At 39.6% G+C, this 24,823-nt stretch overlaps 1 protein-coding gene across 10 annotated transcripts in view; it reads left to right on the top strand.

The window, feature by feature from the left end:
• RBM47 (RNA binding motif protein 47) overlaps positions 1-24,823 on the top strand; it is a 136,516-nt gene that overhangs the window by 94,160 nt on the left and 17,533 nt on the right. For 5 of the 10 annotated variants that reach the window (XM_063457891.1, XM_063457894.1, XM_063457898.1 and 2 more), the window contains exons 2-3: positions 19,552-20,723; positions 21,573-21,665. In XM_063457891.1, the coding sequence (XP_063313961.1) occupies positions 19,583-20,723; positions 21,573-21,665 (1,234 nt within the window). In that variant the 5' untranslated portion in view covers positions 19,552-19,582. Of the gene's footprint in view, positions 1-8,463; positions 8,747-19,551; positions 20,724-21,572; positions 21,666-24,823 lie in introns of those variants that run through there. The other 5 variants (XM_063457899.1, XM_063457897.1, XM_063457895.1 and 2 more) reach the window with 3 other exon arrangements.

The following is a 24,823-nucleotide window of genomic DNA, read 5'->3' as shown; positions in this document are numbered from 1 at the left end:
GCACTGGTGAACAAAAGCTGGACCATTGTCCGATCCTATAGAACAGGGTAGTCCATATCGGGGTATTATTTCTCGTAGCAGGAATCTTACAACTTCTCCTGCTTTCTCTGTACGAGTAGGACATGCTTCTACCCAGCCTGAATAGGTGCACACAATTACCAGCAGGTAACGATGTCCACCCGATTTAGGCATCACTGTAAAGTCTATTTGTAGATCGGACATGGGGAGTCCCCCCATAAACTGGACTCCTGGTGGCTTTACTGGTCCTTGTCTTGCATTATTCTTAGCACACGTTACACATCTGCGTACAATGGCCTGAGTCAAGTTGGACAATTTTGGTATGTAGAAATGTTTCCTGAGAGATTCTTCAGTACTGTCTCTCCCAGAATGTGTCCCGTTATGATAATTTTGGACAATTTCTACTGCTAGTGATGCTGGTATGACTATTCTTCCATCTTCTAGCTGATACCACTTGTTCTCCAAATACTTTCCCGGTTCAGTCTTTAACCACTCCTCTTCTTGAGTTGTATAAACTGGAGTCCATTGAGACAGTGGGGTTGGTATTAGAGCAGCTATATGCCCCACATACTCCTGTCTTCCTGATTCAGCAGCACGCTTAGCTGCACTATCTGCCATCCGATTTCCCTTGGTTACATCACCATCTCCTCTCAGATGCGCTCGACAATGTATGATACCGACTTCTTTCGGCTCCCACACTGCTTCCAATAGTTGTAGGATTTCGGCTGCGTACTTGATTTCTTTGCCTTCTGAATTCATTAGTCCTCTTTCTTTATACAAAGCTCCGTGGGCATGAGTGGTTAAAAACGCATACTTAGAGTCCGTATAGATATTTACTCTTAAACCTTCAGCCAATTGTAACGCTCGTGTTAGTGCTATCAATTCTGCCTTTTGTGCTGATGTTCCTTTCGCCAGTGGCCGAGCTTCTATCACCTTGTCTATTGTTGTTACTGCATATCCTGCATAGCGGATCCCTTCTTTCACATAACTACTGCCGTCGGTATAATATTGAACATCGGGGTTCTGGATGGGAAAATCACGAAGATCTGGTCTACTTGAGAATACTTCATCCATTACTTCCAAACAATCATGTTGACTTTCAGTAGGTTGTGGCAAAAGGGTAGCTGGATTTAAGGTGTTTACAGTCTCTAAATGCACTCTTGGGTTTTCACACAACATTGCTTGATACTTGGTCATACGGCTGTTACTAAACCAATGATTTCCTTTGTAATCCAACAACGTCTGTACTGCATGTGGGACTCGTACATAAAGTTCTTGACCCAGAGTGAGTTTATCGGCTTCAGCTACTAGCAGGGCGGCTGCAGCTACGGCTCTTAGACAAGGTGGAAGTCCGCTGGCCACTGCATCCAGTTGCTTAGACATGTAGGCAACAGGTCTTTGCCATGATCCCAAGTACTGTGTCAATACTCCCACAGCCATTCTTCTTTGCTCGTGTACATATAAGTAGAATGGTCGTGTGTGATCAGGTAGACCTAATGCTGGGGCACTCATCAAAGCCTTCTTCACATCTTCAAATGCCGTTTGCTGTTCTTGGGTCCATAAGAAGGGGTCGTGCTCTGTACCTTTGATAGCTGCGTACAGAGGTTTTGCCAGTATCGCATAGCTGGGAATCCATATCCTACAGAAGCCTGCTGCCCCCAAGAATTCTCGCACTTGTCTTCTATTCTTGGGTATTGGTATTTGGCAGACAGCTTCTTTTCTCTCTGGCCCCATAATCCTTTGACCTTCAGAGATATGGAATCCCAGATACTTGACAGTTGGCAAACACAACTGAGCCTTCTTCCTGGACACCTTGTATCCTGCCTTCCAGAGAATATGTAGTAGATCGTGCGTTGCTTGCTGACATTTTTCTTTTGTAACTGCTGCTATCAACAAGTCATCTACATATTGTAACAATACACATTCTCCTGGGATAGACTCGAAATCCAATAAATCTTGACTTAGGGCTGAACCAAATAGGGTAGGTGAATTTTTAAACCCTTGGGGCAGTCTTGTCCAAGTCATCTGGCGTTTTGAGCCCGTTACAGCGTTCTCCCATTGGAAAGCGAAAATACATTGACTTTCTGCGGCAATTCGGAGGCAAAAGAAGGCATCTTTGAGATCTAAGACTGTGAAGTAAGTAGCCCCGCCCGGAATTAAAGCAAGCAGGTTATATGGATTGGGTACAACTGGATGTATACTAACAACCGCATCATTGACTGCTCTCAAGTCCTGCACAGGTCGATACTCATCTGTACCGGGCTTTTGAACAGGCAGCAATGGGGTGTTCCAGGGGGAAGTACAGAATTTTAGGATACCATACCGTATGAACTTATCCAGATAGGATTGGATGTTCTTCTTAGCCTTCTGTGGGATGTGGTATTGTCTTAGGCTCACTGGATAAACCCCAAGTTTCAGTTCAATTTTTATAGGTGGAATATTGCGGGCCAGTCCTGGTGGGTTGTTCTCTGCCCAAACTCCTGGTATGTTAAATAATGTCTCATCACTCCTAGGGTTTTGGCTAGTCAACACTGTATAAAGTCGCCACTCTTCTTCCTTTGGTACGGATAAAGTCATAATACCTGAAGGTCCATTAAACTTTAAAGATGTTGTTCCATTTGGTAGGAACGTAATCTGCGCTTGTAATTTTGATAGCATATCACGTCCCAGCAATTGGACTGGACATTCAGGCATATAAAGGAATTGGTGTTTTACTACGTGGCCTCCCAATGTACAGAGTCGACTTTTAAGAACCGGTCTTTCAGCACTTCTTCCAGTTGCTCCTATCACAGTAATAGTCCTTCCAGATGGAGGAGCAACTAGATTAGTCACCACTGAATGTTCAGCACCAGTGTCGATCATGAACGCACTCCTTTTTCCCCCTATTGATACATCGACCATAGGCTCCGCTCGACCAAGGGGGATGGAGCCCGGTCGGTATCAATAGTCCTCCATGACCGTGTCAGCCAATCCTACGAAGTCCCTACCTTCTCTATCGCGGGACCTTTGCGCTGCTGGAATATACCTGTCTTCCCTAACACTTCCTCTGTTCCCATTACTCCCTCTATAACCATTACTCCCTCCGGGGCCTCCTCTACCTCTCGCTCTGCCTCTAAAGTTTCCGTAGCCTGCCCTGGGTTGGTCTCTCTCGTACTGCTCTCTTTGCGGACATTCGTTCCTCCAATGCCCTTCTTCCCTGCAATACGCGCACTGATCCCTACTCAAAGGCTCCCTACTCCATCTATTATTGCCTCTATCTGGGCCCCGTTTATCTACGCCTGCGATCGCTACCGCTAGCATATCAGCCTTTTTACGCATCTTGCGCTCTTCCTCTTTCTTACTTTCTGTATCCCTGTTCATATAGACCTTATTTGCTACCTCCATTAGTTGGGTGATGGACATACCTGCAAACCCTTCTAACTTTTGTAGCTTGCGCTTAATATTCCCGTATGCTTGGCTGACAAAGGCGGAGTTAACCATTCGGGAATTGTCTGCGTCTTCCGGATTAAAGGGGGTATACAAGCGGTATGCCTCCAATAATCGGTCATAAAAGACACTGGGCGCTTCATCGCTTTTCTGGATCACCTCAACTGTCTTCGACATGTTAATGGCTTTCTTTCCTCCTGCTTTCATGCCAGCAATTATAGCGTCTCTATAGGCTCTGAGTTGAACCATATCAGCACCATTTACGTTCCAATCGGGATCAGTGTTGGGATAATGTGTTGCGGCCCATGCTGCTGGATTAGCTTGGTTCAAAGCACGGGCTCTATCCTCTAGTGCTTTAATGGCTGCTTGATTTATTCTTGTCCTTTCCTCATTGTTAAATAAAGTCATTAGTAACTGCTGGCAATCAGCCCATGTCGGATTATGCGTCTGTACTATTGAGGTGAACAGATCAGTCATGGCTTGTGGTTTCTCAGTATACGAGGAATTATGGGTCTTCCAGTTTAAAAGGTCGGTAGTGGTAAATGGGACATATACGAAGACTGGGTCAGCGTGTGCCATTTGACCTGCGGCATCGATATAAGCTGACCCAGGATTTAGGCGAAGAGGCATCTGATAGTGCTTTAATTGTTGGGCACCAGTCAACTGTCGGGTTTGGATGGGGCTACGTAGAGAGGCGTCAGTCATGGGTTCCGGTCGGGGAGAGATAGGGTATGGGGATGTGGGAGGTTGGTTTTGGGAAAAGGTTGTAAATAAAACACTTTGAGCCGAGCTAGATGAAGCTTGACCGGAAGTCTGAAGTGGCGCCAAATCAGGATATTCGTTTCTAATGGGGGTGGGTTCTGGTTCCGGAAGGGGAGATTTAGTACGAGGGGGGGTGGATCCTGTACTGGAGGAGGAAGCGGAAGTGGATGAGGGTAATGAGGGGAGGGGTGCAGGACTTCCTGCGTTTGCGTCACTTCCTCTTAACGGAAAGTAAGGGGGCGGCAAAGGGATCTCGGACTCAGGGGGCGTGTCCAAAATGGGCCTAACACCAGTCCTAGTGGACGAACAAGTCCTAGCTACCATGAGGCGACACTGCTCCTCGTGGCATGTCTGGAGCCATTTTGGCGAGTCATTTACGGCCTGTCTCCAACAGTCAATATAAGGAAACTGGCCGTAAAGTTCAGGCCTACCTGATACAGCCACGTGTAAGCGCTGTACCAGAGTTAGATCCAAACTGCCACGTGGCGGCCATGCCGCAACCAAAGTAGGCCACTCCCTAGTGCACAAAGTAACTAAACGCACAGAAGACATCTTAACCCCAAAATCACAAGTTTTGAATCCCTTTTTAAAATTCTTCACCATACAACCTAAGGGATCCGGAATCGTTGACTGCGACGCACCCATACTTAACAATGGAACGTCGTCGACAACGAATACTATACACGCGTACTATTCAACAGTCACACCCGTTTCCTCTGGCAACAGCACCACGTGGTACGGTTACCAAGTGAAACGTACACAATAACAATAAACACTCAGGGAATTCCCGTACACACACAGCTGTTACACCAGTCACTATATAATCAATATTATGCCCTTTGGCGTAACTATACAGTCACCCACGCTATAATTCTCTATATACGAATTACCCGTCTATAACACACCCCAGTAACATCGTCTTTTACAAATAGCGGTTACAGTACGGTTAGCATAGGTCAAAGCACAAGTTAAGGTCACAATACAATTATTAGTGGTTATGGTGTTAAACATGCAATGGACAACAATGATTAGTACTTATATACAGTGTCAGTAAATATACAGGGTTATGGTACCGTGCACTATAATACAGCAACACACTATTAACACTCTCGCTAGACGGCTGAGCTCGCGCTATCTAACAAGATATACACTTTACTAAAACAATCGTTAACACATTTACAATTCCCAACTAAACTATTGGCCAGTACCTTGAATGGACTACCTAAAACTATATACACCCGTTTTTGTTAGCCACACTGCCCAATCACCACATATATAGCGAGCTAGAGAACCGAATTTACACAGGCGCCTCTTAGTCGCACTATCAAAAGTCTAGTGGGTTCCAAATTTACACGCCTTCCCACTTAGCCCAGATAGGATGAGAACTAGCGAACCGAATTTACACAGGCGCCGCTTAGTCTCCCGGTCCCTCCGACCTAGCGAACGTAATATACACCCTAGAACGCTAGTCTAGACAAGACACCGGTGTCCGGCTAGGGCTATTTACACCAGAACCCCGCCTGACTAACCAAATCAAACGGTCTGACTAAAGAGCGTTCGATCGAGCGGTGCGCCTTCGCTCCTTCCCTCCGACAGAGGGGGCAGATACACAGATTCAAAACCCCTTTGGGCCTACCGCACAATCGGTATACCCCTAGTGGGTCCTGCCGTCTAAAACAGCAGTTATCTTACCTCCTCGTACCTGAACCTGAGTTCACACTCATCGACGGGGACACCCCAGCACTTCTCACGTAGAGGCCGATGATCTCCTGGACAACAGACCAGTGGCGCCGAGACGAAGGGAGGTCCACGCAGAAGTTCAGGGGTGCAGCCGTAGAGAACGTGGGCAAAGATAGACCGTCTCACGCCTCTGCCTCTCAGCTACCGTTGAACGATGAGTTTCCCGGCCAATGCACCAAATGATACCGGAGAAACTGACGGAAGCCAAGCACAGAGAGATGGACACAGGTTTCTTCAGGAAGGAAGAGATTCTTTATTGGATCACCGATCGGGACTCAGAGGGACTAGCGTCACCAAAATACAGCAAATTCTGAGCCCCGGACAATAGTGCAGGCTCCTTATATAGGCATATAACTCCTCCCATATTAAGCTCCACCCGCACATTCTCTTAACCAATCAACACAAATAAGAATTAACTTCCTGTTTGACCGCATGGCCTGTCCAGCACAATGGAGGAGGGGGAATACTACATCCTGTATTCTTGCACATGCTCCGTACACTACTGATCGTATCTTGCCTCGTGCAACCAACTGATCGATACGTCAGCATATGCACGTACACATGCCACGTGGTAATCTCGGCCTACTAAATTTATTTTTACCGAGATTCCACCACAATATCTTTCCTGTCTTGTGTCTGGCTGCAGCCACAACACAAAGTGGCCCCAGGGCAGGTGGGCCGCAAATATATCCATTGTGGGCCGCATGCGGGCCTTGGGCCCCAATTTGACATGCTTGATGTAAATGAGTGCTTATTAACAGTTGTTTCTGTATTTGAGGTAGTAAAGATGCCATGTTTCATTGACACTACGGAAGATAGGACCTGGTAACTGCTATACTTTCAGTTGAGTGTGTGAGAGACAGGCCCCAGACTGGACATTGGGCAAAACCGGCAAATGCCCAGTGGCCCGCAATGGCCATAAGCTGAGGCTGACAGGGGAGAACAAAGGATCACCCATCTAGGGCCAGTGCTATACAGGCATGGGCTTCCCTGGAAAAGCATTGAACCAACATGCTCACTTTGAAGGGAAATAGTTCTAAACAGAAAAGTTGTGCAAAAATAAAAAAAATTAAAATATAGAGCAATAACTATGGTAACAAATGGAATCAGTAGTTTCTATTATTGCTGCAGTTTTAGAGCTGTGTACAAATTCTCTGATTATGACATTTTCATAAATAGCCCAAAATAAGCTTCCCACATTAACGATTCTTTGTTTTGTTGGATGTTCTAAATGTTACAGGCAGTTTCTAAGTGCTCTTTTGGCCTTACATATAAGGAAATAATCTACATAGTAAGACCAGAATTATAGAACTAAAACATTTATAATTAACTATGTTCATACGTGCATGTTGTGTTCTAGGATCAGGAAATTGAAAATAAAAGGCATGCAAAAGTAAAATGTAGTTGTGTTTATGCTTCTTTTCAACAGCTCTCCACCCTAAAGCATTGTCCCTGACACCAGTGCACTGCCAAGCCATGGAACTCTCTTAATCTTATCAGTTAAGCAACATGAACTGTTTGCACAACACCTTGCGCTAGGGAGAAGTTGTTTGTACTTGAATCACTCCCTCTCTGACAGTTAGCTAGTCTTGAAATTGATATTTTTTTCATGAAATCCTTACTTCTAAGACAAAATCTCATGCTTTCATCATTCATTTTAGTTTGCGTTGAATGCCATTTTAAGGGACACTTTAAAAGGACACCGTAGTCACCAGAACCACTACAGCGTAATGTAGCCTGTCCCTGCAGTCTTTTCAATGTAAATATTTCCTTTTCAGAGAAATGGCAGTATTTACATTACTGCCTAATAACAGCTGTAGAGGCAGTCACTCAGACGACCACTAAAGATGCTTCCTAGTATAGTGCTGTTCAGTTTGTAGCACCTATGTTCAGCGTCTCCACACCCTGCATGGAGACACTGAAGGTTTCCCATTGAGATGCACTGATTCAATGCATCTCTATGAGGAGATGTTGATTGGCACATTTTGCCGCACATGCACTATAGCCTCTCAATGCTCTCCTAAGGGAAAGCATTGAACTGTTGCGAGACAGACGCAGCGTGGGAGAAAAGGTGAGTAAAATCACTTTTCCCGTACGATCTGCGTACACTTTTCCTGTACGATGCTCCTTTAAATATGAGAAATGATTTTCACCCCTGAATGTAAGTAATCAAACGTGGAGAGCCGAGAGTTCTCCATGTATGGAGCTTTTAGCCAGTGAGCTACCCCTGAACGGATAGGCTTAGCACTCCTGGCATCATAACCACTACAGCGTGCAGTAGTGTTTTAATGCTCATTGCAGTGTACATTTAAATTCAAGAAAGTCTATTTCGCATTAAGATGCTGAAGCAGCTCTCATCATGCTTCACTAACATCTCGTGGACGGAGCTTGATGGGATTTAAAGCCTGCCTAAAGCCATACCCCAGTGGTTTCATCTCCCTGTGAGTGTGGTGATGTATCCAACCTGGGCTATAGTCGTTGTTTCAACGGCTGAGTATGATGGGTGTTGTAGTTAACAGCAATTGCAATGAGACAGTTTATGCCTGTCCCTGCTTTCGAGTCTTCCTGGATTTGCGAGGTGTTGAACACTCCTCTTAGCTAGCCCTGCCCACAGTGACTAAGGCTCAGGTGTCCTTAGCAAATACCTTCCAAGGAATGCAAATGGCTTTCCGCTTCTGACCAATAAGCACATGCAGCAGTTTGAGAGTTTGTAACTGACTATCTTCTATACCAAAGGTGTCTAGTACTACTGACCTGTAACATAGGCTGGGAAGGTATGGCAAACCTAAGACTTTCTAAGGTGTGTTTTTTTCCATTTGTAAAAAAAAATAGCTGCTAGACAAATAAGTGTTTTTATAAAATGATCAATTGTATCTGTATTATTTGGCACTTTGTTTGCGACAGATATTGTGTTGCTTTGGAACAACTTAGAACTACGGTTGTGCTGGAAGATGCTTTTTGTATTGTATCATATTGTTTTGTATTGTAGTACATAAGCTGTTTGCTCTGCTTTCTGTTTTGTTGTTTTTTCAGGTGGTAATACTGTATATTTTATTTATTTTTTTTAGCTCTTACGGTGTCCTAAGGCTAACTGTGGTTTATGAAATTACATTGCTTTTTTAGATTCACTTACGTCATTTCTTCAAATTAGTATGATTGGCACAACTATTGACAAACTTTGTATTGAATCATTTTATTCATTGACACAGGCAGTTTGCCAACTCACTTTTCACTGTATAGCGACCAGTGTATATTGTACAGAACACTCCAGCTTCCCAATACTGATTTGATTTAATTGATTTACTTAAACTTTCCTATCTTTTTACAGTCCTGTGTTATCTGCTGTTTGTAAACTGTTCAATAATAATAATAATAATAATAATAATAAAATGCATATTAGTTGTCACCGACCTTCAAAATGTGAAATAATAGTAAAAAAAAAAATATATTAATATATTTTTTTTAAACGTAGTGACTGCTATGCATAGAGACCAGTAGTGGTTCAAGTTTTAGAAGTGGAGCAGTGAGCGAGAATATTCCATTTGCAAGGCGACTGCTCCATTTTTAAAACTTTTGCCCACGATTGCTCTTATAACATACTTCATATTGTGTCATCCACACTTGCTGTCTGTTAACACCTGCTGTGTTTTGATAAGTGGAATGCAAAGCAGGTGAATGTATGTTTGACGCTCAAGTTTCACCTATTTTACCATTTCTTTCATTTCTGCTTTTCAAATATAACCTTGAAGCTACGTCACCAGTATTTTTGAATCAACCTTGCAGCAAATATGTCTGCTTTCACAACTCTGCCATGCTAGCAGGTAGATTGCTGACCTTAAATTGTGTATGAAATGAACTTTACATTTTCACAGATTTCAATGTCTTTTAACGGTAATCAGAACCCTTTTGCCTCTAACATTAACTTTTAACTCTTTCCTTGCCATGCGGTTTTGTGTGCAAATCTCTCTGGCAACCTTTGATAAATGGCAAAGGGGGAGATTCGATAATGTTGTTTGCTAGTAATGGCAGGTATTGATGTGTTCAAAAGCTGCTTGTTCAATATGAAGAAAATGGTTCCAAAAATGGAGTTTAACTGATTTTCCATATTCCCAGTCTGAATATGTAACCAGCAGGGGAGTGCCTGGTACTACATGCTGATTGTTTGTCTATGGTGGTGGTGTTCTTTATTTGTAGTATTTCCCTGTACAACAGGTAAGATAATGCACTGGATAAGAGGGTATACTAATCTGAGGCGAGGTTAGACTTTCTAATCTTCTAATTAGTTTTCCATTCTGATATTAACTCCCCTAAGTCTATTCCATGAAAAACAGTTTGCTTGTTGTTGTTTTTTTTTTTTTGCTTTTTAACCTTTTTAAGGGTTGGTTGTACAATAGCTGTTGGTTTTCCTTGAGTCTTTGTACCTGCCCTTTCATTGAAGGGGGCTACACGGGACAATGTATGTCATTGTTCTTCCTTCGAATCTCATTATATGCCTCTCCTGACTGTGTCCTTTCTGACTGTGATTTGTAGTCTGTCTGCTTCACAGCAGGCTAGGAAAAGCTTGAATTCAGATCTGCTGTGAGTTTGTGGATCTTGTAAGACATGAGTGACATTATACTCACAGAAAGTTAACGTAAACTGAGCATGTTGTACGCCTGAAACGTGTCATCGGATAAATGTATCAATTAATTCCATTACAGGTCCTAGACTGACCATTTTTCTTAGAGGGGATATATTCTTAAATTTCACTTGCGTGACCTTGGCAGCAGACACTTCCTTTTTATATTAATGGCTGGCCCAGCTGTGTGATCAAAGTTCCACGACATTTTATTACAAATATGCTGCTTTAGTCAAGTACCCTGAATATACACCTTATGTAGGAAAAGTGTTTCAATTTATTAGTATGGGCAATAGTATATACCTGGTACACCCACTCCCAATATTCACCCACATACATATAGGGCAGGTGTGTCCAAAGCTTGCTAATATGTCTTACATTCCTGTCCCCTTCCTTCATCAACAGGCCTTTATGCATCCAGTATTCCGTATGGAATTCAGAGAACCAGACACATGGTTATAATACTATTAAAACATTGTATTGCATTTTTCTCTCAATTATGATCAACTCACTATCCCATCAAGTCTAGGTTTAGGTTCCCTATTGCATCCTCTTTAGGCCGATGGTAAATTTTCCCAATGTTGTATAGGCAACATTGTAGTCTACTTATTTTATTATAAAATAAATGTTGTAACCACTAAACAGTTTCAAATTGTGAGTCAAACACTTTCTATATAGAGTACGTGAAGTGTTTATAGTAGATTCCGATTTGGCATTAAAATTGGTCAGTGCCACCTTGTATGTAATGATCTTCACATGTGATAGAGCCACATAAATATTTCAGAAACAGGAGCAATGCGTTCTCTCTAAACGTTTATTTGCCTCACTGAAAGTTTGTTTTAAATTAGTATTTCTCCGTATTTTGTGACAGTAACCTATTCCTAAATATGGAAATAAAGATTGGACAATAATGTGAAAGAAAAAAAACAGTTGTTAATATATCAATCTACTAAAAAAAAAATGTTTTGTTTTTTTTTTGCTGGTATATAAAATAAACAGGGATAATTATCACGATCACCATAGCCTTTAAAAATCACAGCGTCCTACTCTTGTATTTAACGAAAGAGTTAAATGCGGGCTCCCCTGAATTAGCCTTTAGCACTAGTTAAACATTTGACCGTTTTATTACCCGAAACCATGCACAGACGTAAATGAGTGTTTGCGATCTCTATTTTTGTTTAACACTAGCTGTAAACCCATATTTCACAATTCATATAAACGGATTACACACATCACGGATCAGAGGTCAGTCACAAATTACAGCTCTTTGCAATTTCATTCTGTTGATATGACAGAAATAGAGATATGGAGATTGGGCTACCCCTCCCCCCCTCGTACAGAGATCAGCACACTGTTAAATGCTTAATTTGCACAAGTCAGTCATTGGTACCTAAAATTAATGAATAACTTCCAGAGCAGTCATAGGTTTATATTGATTAAGGCACACACTGGAGAAGAGGTCAAATATTTGCAAGAAGTTTAAGAAAAATAAACTTCTAATATCCCACCCTTACTCCTGAATCTTTCTGTGCAATCATAAGTTAAAGGGACACTCCGCTGCCAACTCAATAAAGCCACTGTTTAGCACATATACCCTTAATACAAACATGTATGCATTTATTTATCTTTTTTTTTTTATTGGAGAGTACATCTAAAAAAGAGGGTTTAAAAGCTCGTCTGCAGCCTTTGCAAGTCCTCCTCTTCTAACCCTGCCCAGACTTTTTGTGGCTGTCCAACCTCAGATTCCCAAGGCAGCTCAATTAGAAGTCTTTGCAATGCAGGTTCTCTGAGCAATTGCTGCCTCTTGAGCTAAACAAAGCAGGAAGTAACAGAACCAGTTATCTGATTGACAGCCAGGGGGGGGTGTCACTTTCTATTAAAATCCTCACATTTTGTAAAATTTAAACAAGAGGACATACTCTTTACAAATAAAGCTCTTCAGCAGGTAACATGCTTTAGGAGTCAGGAGTGTCCCTTTAAAAAGAGAGAGCTTAAAAAAAGAATGAATGTCAGGAGAACCTGTAGGGTTTTAATGTAAGGTTATTTATACCGAGAAAGGCTTTAACTCTGAGCTATTGCATCAATTTAAATGATTAATGTAATAGAACATTCTTTTCAAATATTTTTATTAAAGTTTTACATATTTGTATAACAACAAGAATATAAACATTGTATTGGGGGTAGGAAGGGAAGGGAAACTTGGAAATGGAAAAGAGTAACCATCCAGTATTACAATAGGCATGACAGTGTATATGGCAAAAAATAATAAAAAAAAACATGTTTTTACATCAATGCACTGTAATAATAAATATGTCAAAGACCATATGCAGTTTTGATTTTTTCTTCCCACTTATCCCAATTGTATTTTAATATTGGGAACATTCTGTAAGGAGTAATGGCATTTGCTATACCAGGAGGACAACAGCAGGCAATACAAGGTAAATCAAAAGTCCAGGCAAAATTATTTATAAAGATAGGCATCTTGAATGTTTCGGTTCAGACTAGCCATCTGTCTCTGTTGAAGAATATGGTCTTTGTTACTGGATGCTGCTTAATCATTAACATAGATACAGCTGTTCCTATTATCATTACTTCTCAATATTTGGGGTCAGCCGTTTTGTTCTTCGCTGCACTTGGTGTCTGAATTTTACCTCCTCTGTTGGTTTGATTTTACCGATAGATTGTGGATACATTTAAATGGCCTATTGAATCACAACCTTACTTTAAGCTCCACCCATTGTCCATTATTGTCTATTTGACTGCTATATATAAGGAAAAGTACGCCCTGCATTTCTTTTTGAATTTCATGAAAACTAGGTTGGTCAGGAAGAAAATAAAATGGGGTTCAGGACAAAGAAATCTATCTGGACGCTATGAAGAAGTTTATTTTTGATGACAGTACCACTTTAAATTGTAACATATGGATGAATGTGTGCCCACATGAGAGTGTTTTCTTAAATTGTAACATATGGATCAATTTGTCCCCAGTTTAGATTGTGCATCCCTTAAAGGGATACTGTAGTGCCAGGAATACAAGTCTGTATTCCTGGCACTATCGCTCCCCCTGCCTCCCCCCTCCCTCGCGCCCCTCCTCCCCGGTAACTAAAGGGTTAAAAACCCTTTATATACTTACCTTATCCCAGTGCCGACGTCCCTCGGTGCGTATCAGCTCATTTGATGGCACACGAGCAAACAATGAAATTAATTACCTTCCCTCCCAGGCCCTGCAGTGTGAGTGAGAATGGCATCATTCGCTTGAGAAAGATTCTACTGCCTGGTGTTAAAAAGGTCCAAATAAAACACTATTGGAACATCACAATGTGTGCTAAGGACTTATTGGTAATGTATTTGCAGCACCAGCATATTTAATATTTAACCACAGGAGGACATGCTGATTGCACGGGTGGTTAGATGTATCCACGAGTTTAAATAGAGACACACACAGCACATCTGTGTCATTTATATTGTATTTTATTTTATTGTTTTTTGGTTTTTTTTAATGGTTTTGCATACCTTCCAAAATGTTAAATGGCCAAAGTGGGACACATATTGTTTTAATGGGTATGGCTGCGAATAGGGACTTGCCTTGTTTCTCTAGGTGATTTTGAGATCTATTTGAAGCTATTTACTTAACTAAAGCCAATCTGAACTTTGAACAAGTATATTATTCACACAAGTATATTTATGTAAAAATTGGCAGAATTTTTTATTACAAATTGTATTGCTGTATTTTACTGTGAGGTTTATTGCTATGATATGTTGAGCTACACAACGCATATCGTGAGTTTTATTCCTCTGGAATGCTGCAATACTCGTATACCCTGTGTGTACTGCATGTTTTATTGCTGTAGAGCTCCGTGAAAGCACTCTAATGCTGTTTTTATTGCTGTGGAACATTGTGATGATTTTATACACTCTGCATAATAGTATTCTTGCTGTGGAGAGCATCAATACACTCATACACTGTTTTCATTCTGAGCTCTTAGAAAAGAGTGACTTCATTGTCAGAAAGAGCAACAAAATAGATACCCAAAGAATTATATTTTGGAGTGAGACAAAATATGTACTGTTTCTTCTGTCAAAGTTGACTTTCATTCCCAATGACTCATTGAAGATGACAGAGTTGTAAACACCCACTTACTGCCATACAATATTACGATTTATGGTCCTACGTCTGGAGAGCAAGAGTTGTATACAAAATATTTATCCAACAGTGTCTCCCAGTGATAAAGGGACAGTCTAAGCACTAACATTACTTCAATTTAATGAAGTGAGTTTGGGACACAGATGCTGCCCTAGTAGCCATGCAAAGAAAAATCTGCTGTTTCAGTGAAATGGCATTGTTTACATTTTATAATTCCCATACTTTCTGGTGGCTGCGATAATTTGTTGTGGTTCAGAAGGCAGGCTGGATGGGGGAGCAGTGTAAGTTGTGGCATTCAGCAGTTACGTGCTAGAACTTCAGCTGCGAGGCTGGCTGGTGCACACATCTCAGGGAAGCTGTCTCCATCGAGAGTTCGTTCATAGTAGAAGTGCTATGGGGAGCATATATAACGTGCGCGCAGCTGTGTTTGTAGTTGTATCTTTCTGTGTGTGTAGCTTTGTGTGCGTGTCTGCATGTAAAGGATTTGTGTGTGTGGGAATACTGATTTGTGTGTTTGTGCACAACTCTGCTAGTAGACAACTTTACTAGTTGGTTCCTAAGTAAATTAACTTTCACCCCATCCCTCCACTAGGGGGTGACTGTGGTTTTCATAGTGGATTGATGGATTGTTGCAATTGCTGTGCATGCGCTCTGTGATCAAAATGATTCTCTAGGTAAAGCATGGTCTGATTGGATGAAGGTCATCAGATCTGATGACTTTACTTTTCAATGAAAGTGTTCCTTTAAGAAACTTACCGAACAAGAATTCCCAGTTAAAATAGTCATCTCATTACTGTGAGTTAGGAAAGGCTGCAATACTGGTCCTTTAATTAGTAAGTAATTCATGAGATATCTGTGTGATATAGTTAAATCTGAAAAGGGTAGTAAATTCCAGTGTAACCTAGACAGATTGGCTTCAAGGTGGATAGGTCTGCCTCTTTATGATATACCCACACAAACACTGGTCAGTTGAATGCAGACATGGATATTTTATTGATTAAAAAAAAACAACAGCTTACAAATTCCATGGAAGCGATTTAGTCATTAGCTTCCTTGAAAGGAAGTAAACATATCAAATAAAATATTCATATAATATAGTCACAGAAAGTCTGCGCAAGGTTAGAAGGGGAGGGCTTGCAAAGGCAGCATACAAGAGATCTGCTGGATTAAAGGGCTTAATTCATGTTTTCATTGGGGGTTTATAAACAATGATTATTTCATTTGGGCAGTATAGTGTCCCTTTAACTTCACCTTCCCTAACAGTCTCCTTCACATCTTACTTTGAAAGATTCCGACCCAAGATTATGGGCTTGTGTCTGTTGGCGTAAAACTGAGCAAATAATCTATTCCCCGTTGAAAAGAATGAGAGTCTTTTCGATTTTTTTTTTTTTGATCCACGGATTGGTCAGCAAGTTTAAAAGCGAGTATCATATCTATCTTTATTTCTTTTTATTTTCTATTTTTATTTATTTCTACATATTTTGCTGCATTTTTTTGTACGTTGCTTTCAATATTCAGTCTTATTCTGCCTTAAATGTTTGAATTAAATTTATTGTGGGCATAAACATAGCTCAATTTTTATTCATTTCACACCCTTCTCTCCTATCTATCTTTTATTTCAGCCCTTCCCATATCGTTCTTTATTTCAGCCCTTCCCATATGTTTTTTTTTTTATTTCAGCCCTTTCCCTATCTTTCTTTATTTCAACTCCTCACCATTTTTTGTCCATTCCCTTGTTCCTTTCAGACTATTTCTCAGACACTCCTTTTAGAAAATTATACTTCTCAAGAATCCATTCTTTTCCTTCTAATGAACCGGTTTCTATTCCCACCTCTGTACACCCCTCACCCCTTGACCTTCTCTTGTCCTTTCAGATCAACTGTCTTTTTACTAACTTATATACACTATCATTTACTGCCTGAATTAATTCGTGCACAGCCCTCAATAACCCTTTCAACACAGACAGCATACTGAATCACATAGCAGCATGAATTTACAAAACATATATATTATAACTTTCCTTTTAAATCCACTAATAAGACAGCGGGATATAGCAATCATTGCAAAGTTGTAATTATAGTTAGTTTTCTTGGAATTATATTGATATCGTCTCTTTGGCTCCTTTTATTATGTGGACGTTCTATAACCCTTTTTTCTATACTATATTTATATTATATAGAGACTAAGTTGTCTCTGTGGGATCCCAGTGAGCTAAAAACATACAGCGGGATACATTGTTTTTTCCCTGTGTTAAAAAGTGCAGAAGGTACAGGCAGTAAAAAATGTTTCAAACAATTAGTCAAGGTTAAAACACTATAACGTGGCTGGAAAATATTGTAGCATTTGGGTTGGCATGTTTGGTGATGTGGCATTCTCTTTGGCAACAGATTAGGGGTAAACAAATTAAAGAATAACAATGCTTTCAAGCTTGTAGAACGAGTCTGGCAACACTATGAGATTGAGATCTGCTAATCATTTGTGCATGTTTTACAAAGTAGCACTACATTTTAAAGGGACCATGTTATTGACTAGTATCCTGTTCCAGTGTTGGACTCAGATAAACTACATGGACGGATTGTAGCGCTTTCTCATATTAAGCTTTTGTCTTCCATTCATTAACTAGTCACCATGGCTTGCAAATAGCACTATCTAATCTTAGAGAAATATATACAAGGTCCCCAATTAGTGGTGACATCACTCAAATTAAAGGATTAGATAACAAGTAAAGGATATCTTGATAACTACATGAGCAACAATATCTTCTAAAAGTTGTTTGTACCTGCAGAACCAAATAAACATCATTTAACTTGTGTTATTGAAATGTTTAAAGGGACACTACCATGCAAAATTAAACAAACATTGTTTGTACAAGAACAGATTGGGTATTGCACTTGAGAGAGTAGCTTAATGAATGTTAATTGCTTTAAAAACAAACGCTAATGGTTTCTGTATGTTAAATTACATGTTATATAGTACAGTATAATGTACTCTTAAATTATCATTTAAATTATTTTTCTTACTGTAGGTGCAGATCTTTTCAGTCATTATTACGTAGGATATATTTAATTTGTAAGTGAGTTACTTGGTCTCCCTCAAATTATCCCTTTTTGACAGTGCTCAATCAGTGCAAAATGTGCTTTAATACATTCGAGAAAACACATTTTATATCCTAATACTGGACCATCAGCATTCAATATACTACATCTCCCATAAACCTTTGCAAGTCAAAAACCGTGCAAGTGGATTGCAGTGTTTCATGGGAGTTGTAGTTTGCTAGGAACTGGAAACCTATGCTGCCATGAACCCTGTTATATTTTTAGAATGGGTTTATAAATTCAGTGGAATTAACCCATACTTGTTAAAATTAACTTCATTTTTTTTTTATTTCCAATCGCACTATTGGACATGTTTAGAAATCCACTCCACAAATAGTTTGTTTGAGCTAAACCTATTTAATGTTACTTCCCCTTTAATGATTGCAACACCCTCACTATATGACATTATAAAATGCTATCTGTGCTTTTACATGGTTTGTTACTAAGGTGGGTGAGATAAAGGCTAATTTCCATAAACTTTGCCCTTTGTAAATGTTAGGGAGTGTTTATGATAGAATGATTGCTGTCACGTGTAGATTGGAATACATACATTTATTTACAGTAATCTTTCTTAGTGGTTTGCCTGTGATACATTCCCAAACCTTCTTTCCATTATTTGCTGTAAGTGCATGACTCATGATATTAAATGAGGGTTTCTGACTATTACATTGCTATTTGAAGAAATAGCACTTAAAATGTTTAGTGCTTGTCAGAATATGGTATTTAAAAAAAAAAAAAAAAAATTATCATACACAGCTTAGTATATTTTTCCATGAGGCTCTGTCATACACTTCACTTCTCTATGGCATAGAAAAGGGACATATAATATTTTTTTATAAATGGATTTGTAAACAGGAATATTTAAATGATCTGGGTTCCATAAAATATTTTAAACTCCATGTTTATGAATGAATAAATATGGTTATTTTAATGTTTTTGAGTGTTCCTTACTTAGCGTGCCTTTCCCTTCCCTAGAATAAAAACAGTACATTTCCTGCTAATCCAGTTTCCCTGCTGCTGCCACTACCGTCTGAATGATATTAGGTTCAACTCCATGCTTCTCAAAGCACTCAGCCAGTAGAGAAGTAACAAGTCTAACACTTCTCTATGAGAAACATCACAGTGAGAAATGTGAAGGCTGCCAATTGTTAAAAATCTTCATGTGGCAGTGCATTAAATGGTTGTCTGATTGGTAGCCACTAGAGGTAGCCACTAGAGGTATCCTGACTGACAAATGTAAACCTATCCATTTCTAGACAGGGTCTATGCATAGGGTTACCATATCCACCATGTTTTCTGCTAGATATATCACATATACATATTAATGGGCAGCACATGACATTTGACAATGTACCCAAACCACTATTTTAAAAAATATGGTGGTGTTGTGTCCCTTTACTATATCGTTAAATACTTTGAATGACATTCAGTATTGTGTTATTTTGCATTTGTGTCATTAGTTAAATCTCTGCTTTGCTAATCAGCCTTGCTTTGTTTTATTCTGATTGTGCAAGTCTTTGCATGATAAGCAGTGTCTTACTACAAGAATTCCTTGATATATTTTTTCCGGTGGTTGTTCTGTTTTTTAACCAAGTTCATACATGACTAATTGGTGTTGAGAAATGTTTGTTAAATGCAGCAGAAGACGAGATTCATTCAGCTTTATCGTACCTTTTAGTCTTTTTTTTTTTTTAAAGTAGCTGTGCCTTCCGTTCTCACATTATTTTAACTTTTTTGTTCTTGAATAGGTTTCAGCAAGTACTGCATGATTTTGGCATAATGACTGCAGAAGATTCCAATACTATGATGAGCAACGATTCGTCCAACATGGCTGCATCTAAGATTCCAGAAGGCATTTCTGGAGCGCCCAATGAAGCTGCACTGTTTGCACTTATGGAACGTACTGGTTATACCATGGTCCAGGAAAATGGTCAAAGAAAATATGGAGGTCCGCCACCAGGCTGGGAAGGCCTTCATCCTCCTCGTGGCTGTGAGGTCTTTGTGGGCAAAATACCCCGTGACGTGTATGAAGATGAATTGGTTCCTGTCTTTGAAACTGCTGGCAGGATCTATGAAATGCGTCTAATGATGGACTTTGATGGAAAGAACCGTGGCTATGCTTTTGTTATGTATACACACAAGCATGAAGCCAAAAGAGCTGTCAGAGACCTAAACAATTATGAAATAAGGCCAGGTCGACTTCTAGGTGTTTGCTGTAGTGTAGATAACTGTAGACTCTTTATTGGTGGAATTCCAAAGATGAAGAAGAGAGAAGAGATTCTAGAGGAGATCTCTAAAGTTACAGAAGGGGTTCTAGATGTGATAGTCTACGCTAGTGCTGCAGATAAGATGAAAAATCGAGGTTTTGCCTTCGTAGAGTATGAAAGCCACAGGGCAGCAGCTATGGCTAGACGAAAACTAATGCCAGGAAGAATCCAGCTCTGGGGTCATCAGATTGCAGTTGACTGGGCAGAGCCAGAAATCGATGTAGATGAAGATGTGATGGAGACCGTTAAAATCCTTTACGTCAGAAACCTAATGATTGAAACATCTGAGGATACAATTAAAAAGATCTTTGGACAGTTCAATCCAGGGAGTGTTGAAAGAGTTAAAAAAATCCGTGATTATGCGTTTGTGCATTTCACCAACCGGGAAGATGCTGTACAGGCCATGAGAAATCTCAATGGGATGGAAATAGAAGGTTCAGCTATAGAAGTCACTTTAGCCAAGCCTGTAGATAAGGAACAGTATACGCGTTACCAGAAAGCTGCGAAAGGAGGTGCCCCAGCCACCACCGCCACACCGACCACCGAAGTAGCCCAGCCTAACTATGTTTACTCTTGCGATCCTTACACATTAGCATATTATGGATATCCATACAATGCACTGATTGGTCCAAACAGGGATTACTTCGTCAAAGGTTGGTAAATTTCATTTGCATTTTTATTTTCGTTTAAATACTCATATTGCGGTTAGGTAATAATAACCTATTTAACATATTTCCTAATGTGGATTACGTATGTGTATACCAACCTGCGCTTAGACACTTTAAAAAAAAATTTGAGTTTAATCTGAAATATTACTTGTTTTACTATTAGAATTAGAGGATGTCAAAAATGCATAGACTATAGTGATATCATCATAATTAAATGAACTCATGTTAAATTAGCGATAAGGAATCTCTGCTATTCTTACTGCTGGAAATTGCATTAATTAGGAGTTTCAGAAATTCTATATATTTGTTTTTCAAAATTTAATATTTAAAGTACCATGATGGGGTGGGTAGTCATTGTTAAGCAAAGGGCATTCTTTGCCATGCCATGTACAGTGTGTTTACATATGTCTACCTCTGTATGTTGCACTATTTTAAGAATATATACTATTCCTTTAGTTGCGGAATACTGAGACTAAGGCAATATTAAATGTCTGATAGCCTCCACTTCGTGGTACATTAGTATGATAATACACACACGTTAAACAGCTCAGTTTATATAGAACCTTCCACTGCTGCTTTTTGGTAAACTGTATTATGTATTCCTCTTTTTGTCTTATATCTGATCTTTTTCTCCTGTCTTTTAATTTTTTAATGATCACAATGTATTTTTATGAAAGGTAATGTACACATTGTACAGAAAGTAAGAAATCACCAATTCTATAAAATAATATCAAGTCCACTTATTGCCACCTTTTATTATTGCCACAGTGTTACAGCCATGGCAAATAACCTTCCATATCTTCTTCTTTTATTATTTTTTTATGTTTTTTACAGCAATGACACAAATGCAAACTGTGAGTAAGCCATTACACCCCAGCGGCGTATACTCTGACGACTGTAGAGCAAATGGCACAAAATCCGATAGATGTAGGTGCAGGTCTAGTTTTCAATGGCATACTCAAAAATCTTCACATATTTGCAGATTGCAGTAATGATTATTTGGTTTTTAAAAGTGATAGAACATTTCTACATTTAAAGCTGTTTTGTTTTCACAATAAATGCTGCTTTTAGTCAACAGGAATCTATCATCAAAATCATGTGCTATTAGAGTTCCATAAAAACAGAGCCTTATTAGGGTATCCTACGCACCATAACAACTAAAATTTATTTTTATGGCTGTGGGATGAAGAGACTTTGGGTACCATTCTTCCTCCCAATTTTTGTCCGTCTGCTTTTAAGCAGTTTGACAAAAACTAGGGTTCTCCCGGCATCTTAAACCAATCCTTTTTTTTTGTGGCTCAAATAATGCAGAAGTTAATTTCTGCATTATCTAACCAAAACGACAACAATACACTACACACACTTGGCTAACTTGATCTAACGCTCAAAGTGATCATTGCCAACATAGGTGCGACAGATTTGGACCAATAAGAAGGGGAGTGAGACATCATTTGTTTTTGAACGGCTGCAAAATGTTTTGACCAAAAAAGACGACATGACACCTAGATAATATTTGCACCATAACCACTGCAGTGAGTGTCAGTACTGTAGTGATGCAGTACTGTAGCTCTGTAAAGAGCAGCTATGACCAGTCAAACTAAATATTTTTTCTTTCTTTAAAGTTGTAGCATAGAGTCATGACATCAATACAAATTCTTTGGAGCTTTTTGCCGCTTCCATCGTTATAGGTGGCTAGTGGGTGGCATATTTTATTATATACTTCCACATATATAATAAATGGATGATGGATATTTAAAATTATTCTGTGTCATTTCTGCCACCAATTTGCGATTTCTCCCATTACCTGAAGCTTACAATTCCCATCTCCACAGCAGTTCTTTTTTTTTGTTCTCATTTTTATTTGCTTTCACTTTGTTGTGTAAACCATAAAAGGCTTACCGCACAATTTGTTCTCATTATTATAGCACGATTTAGATATTGTGCGAACAGAACCTTATTTATCGAAATCTCTGTGTTGGCAAAATGCAGAAATTAAATTGATATTATTAAAGAACTCGAGAGCCAAGTGATTGCTTCTCTACTGTGAAAGTCAAGGACTTCATACCTTACAGATGTTTAATGCTGCTTATATTGTCCTAAAATGGGGCACAAGGGTCAGGTTCTAGTTTAGTCACAATAGTCCAATGCTTAAAGACCCCTTTCTAACAGACTCCTTTGAAGGTCCTTTTTTTGTTCACATACCCCCACCATTTCCCCCCTATGATCTTCCCACTTCCTACCTTTATGAATCTCACTCGATATTTTCTGACAAATTGGACAAGATATGACACCGGACGCAGCAAAAATCAAATTACAAGATTTTCCCAGATTTAAAGGCACAAAAATAATTTTTATAATAGATTCCATGTAACTGTGAGGTGTCTAACCATATGGAACACTTTCTCAAAAGCATTTACTCTGCCGGTGATTCAGTGTTTGTGATGGGAACAACTTTGTTTCTGTGTGTGGTATTAAATACGCTGTAAATCCTATCCAGGGTGTGCATACCTGTAACAACAGCTGTCTTCTCTGATGCAGCCAGGGCTAATGTCCAATTTATACACTATCAAATTCATCTCCTGTGCTAATGTAGCTCTCTTAGACATGCAATGCAATAATTGGTGTTCGTAACTGCATAACCTTTGATGAAAGAATATTAGTGCTGGGTCCGTTAAACTTTCCTTGTTTCGGGGGTAATATATTTATTGTTTGTTTCCTCTGTGATGGAATGTTTTTGTTGCAGACTTTAATCACACTTTAATGTTATCACTCAATTAACAATTGTGTTGTCCTTCTATTTGAATAATTTAGAATGATAGTAACCAATTGACAGAGAAACACACATTGACTTGGAGACAACAAGTACATCTAGAATTTCTAATTTTAAGCATCACAAAGTGATTTATTCAATGAATTGGGAATTATGGAGGAGTAAGATGGGTAGTATGAAGTGTAGGTCAAAAGAAAGAATTTGTCAAAATTCTCAAAGTTAAATTTCAACAATGGCCATTTTAGCCAAAACATTTGCAATGCCTTGTCAGTTCACTGCCATCTCCAGCTTAGTTAATAACTCCCAGTGCACTTTGAGCCCGTTTAGCTGTCAGCATTCACCAAAATGATTTGCTTAGCTAGAGGAGCGTTTCCATCAATAAAGTATAACTTTTATCGTGCCTTAAACAAGCTGATAAGAGGACGTGGCCAAGGTCATATGTGCATAATATTTCATGGCTGCTGTACAACTCATTACCCCTTATCAGTATATCCTTGTCTTAAGCTGATTACCTGGAAAGCCTAAATCTGGCATGCCAGTACAATGTTCTACTTCTTCGTGTTATACCACCTTGCAAATATCCGCCCAGATTGTATGCAGAGCTTGCAAATCATACGCTAATATCTGCACCAGTAGTGGGTTCCCTTGCAGTATTAAGTGCAAACAAATATTCCCATGCCAGCAATAGATATTAGAACAAGGGTTTGCTGTATGTTTTATCAATTGTTACTGACCTGCAACTTTCACCGTCTAATGAACCGTTCCTATGCTCATGAGACATTAAAGGGTTACTCCAACCACCATGACCACAACTGCTTTTAGAAGTGGTTGTGGTAGAAGGGGATCTGTATGTGCAGCCTTTCTGCTTGAAACACTGCACATACAGAGATGCACTGATCAGCCACAACATTAAAACCACTGACAGGTGTATTGAATAATATTGATTATATTGTTAGAATGGCATCTGTCAAAGGGTGGGATATATTGGGCAGCAAGTGAACAGTCGGTTCTTGAATTTCATGTGTTTGAAGCAGGAAAAATGGGGCAAGTGAAAAGATCTGAGTGACTTTGACAAGGGCCAAATAGTGATGGCTAGACGACTGGGTCAGAGCATCTTCAAAATGGCAAGTCTTGTAGGGTGCTCCTTGTATGGAGGGGTTAGTATCTGCAAAAAGTGGTGCAAGGAAGAATAACTGGTAAATAAGCGTCATGATCATGGTTGCTCAAGGCTCATTGAGGCACGTGGTCTGGTCACACAGAAGAGCTGCTGTAGCTTAAATTGCTGAAGAACTTAACACTGTTAATGATAGAGAGG

This window comes from Pelobates fuscus, chromosome 6 (assembly GCF_036172605.1).
Source record: "Pelobates fuscus isolate aPelFus1 chromosome 6, aPelFus1.pri, whole genome shotgun sequence".
Lineage (NCBI taxonomy): Eukaryota > Metazoa > Chordata > Amphibia > Anura > Pelobatidae > Pelobates > Pelobates fuscus.
Note: the sequence above shows the minus strand (reverse complement) of the source record. Positions and strands in the feature narration are given on the sequence as shown.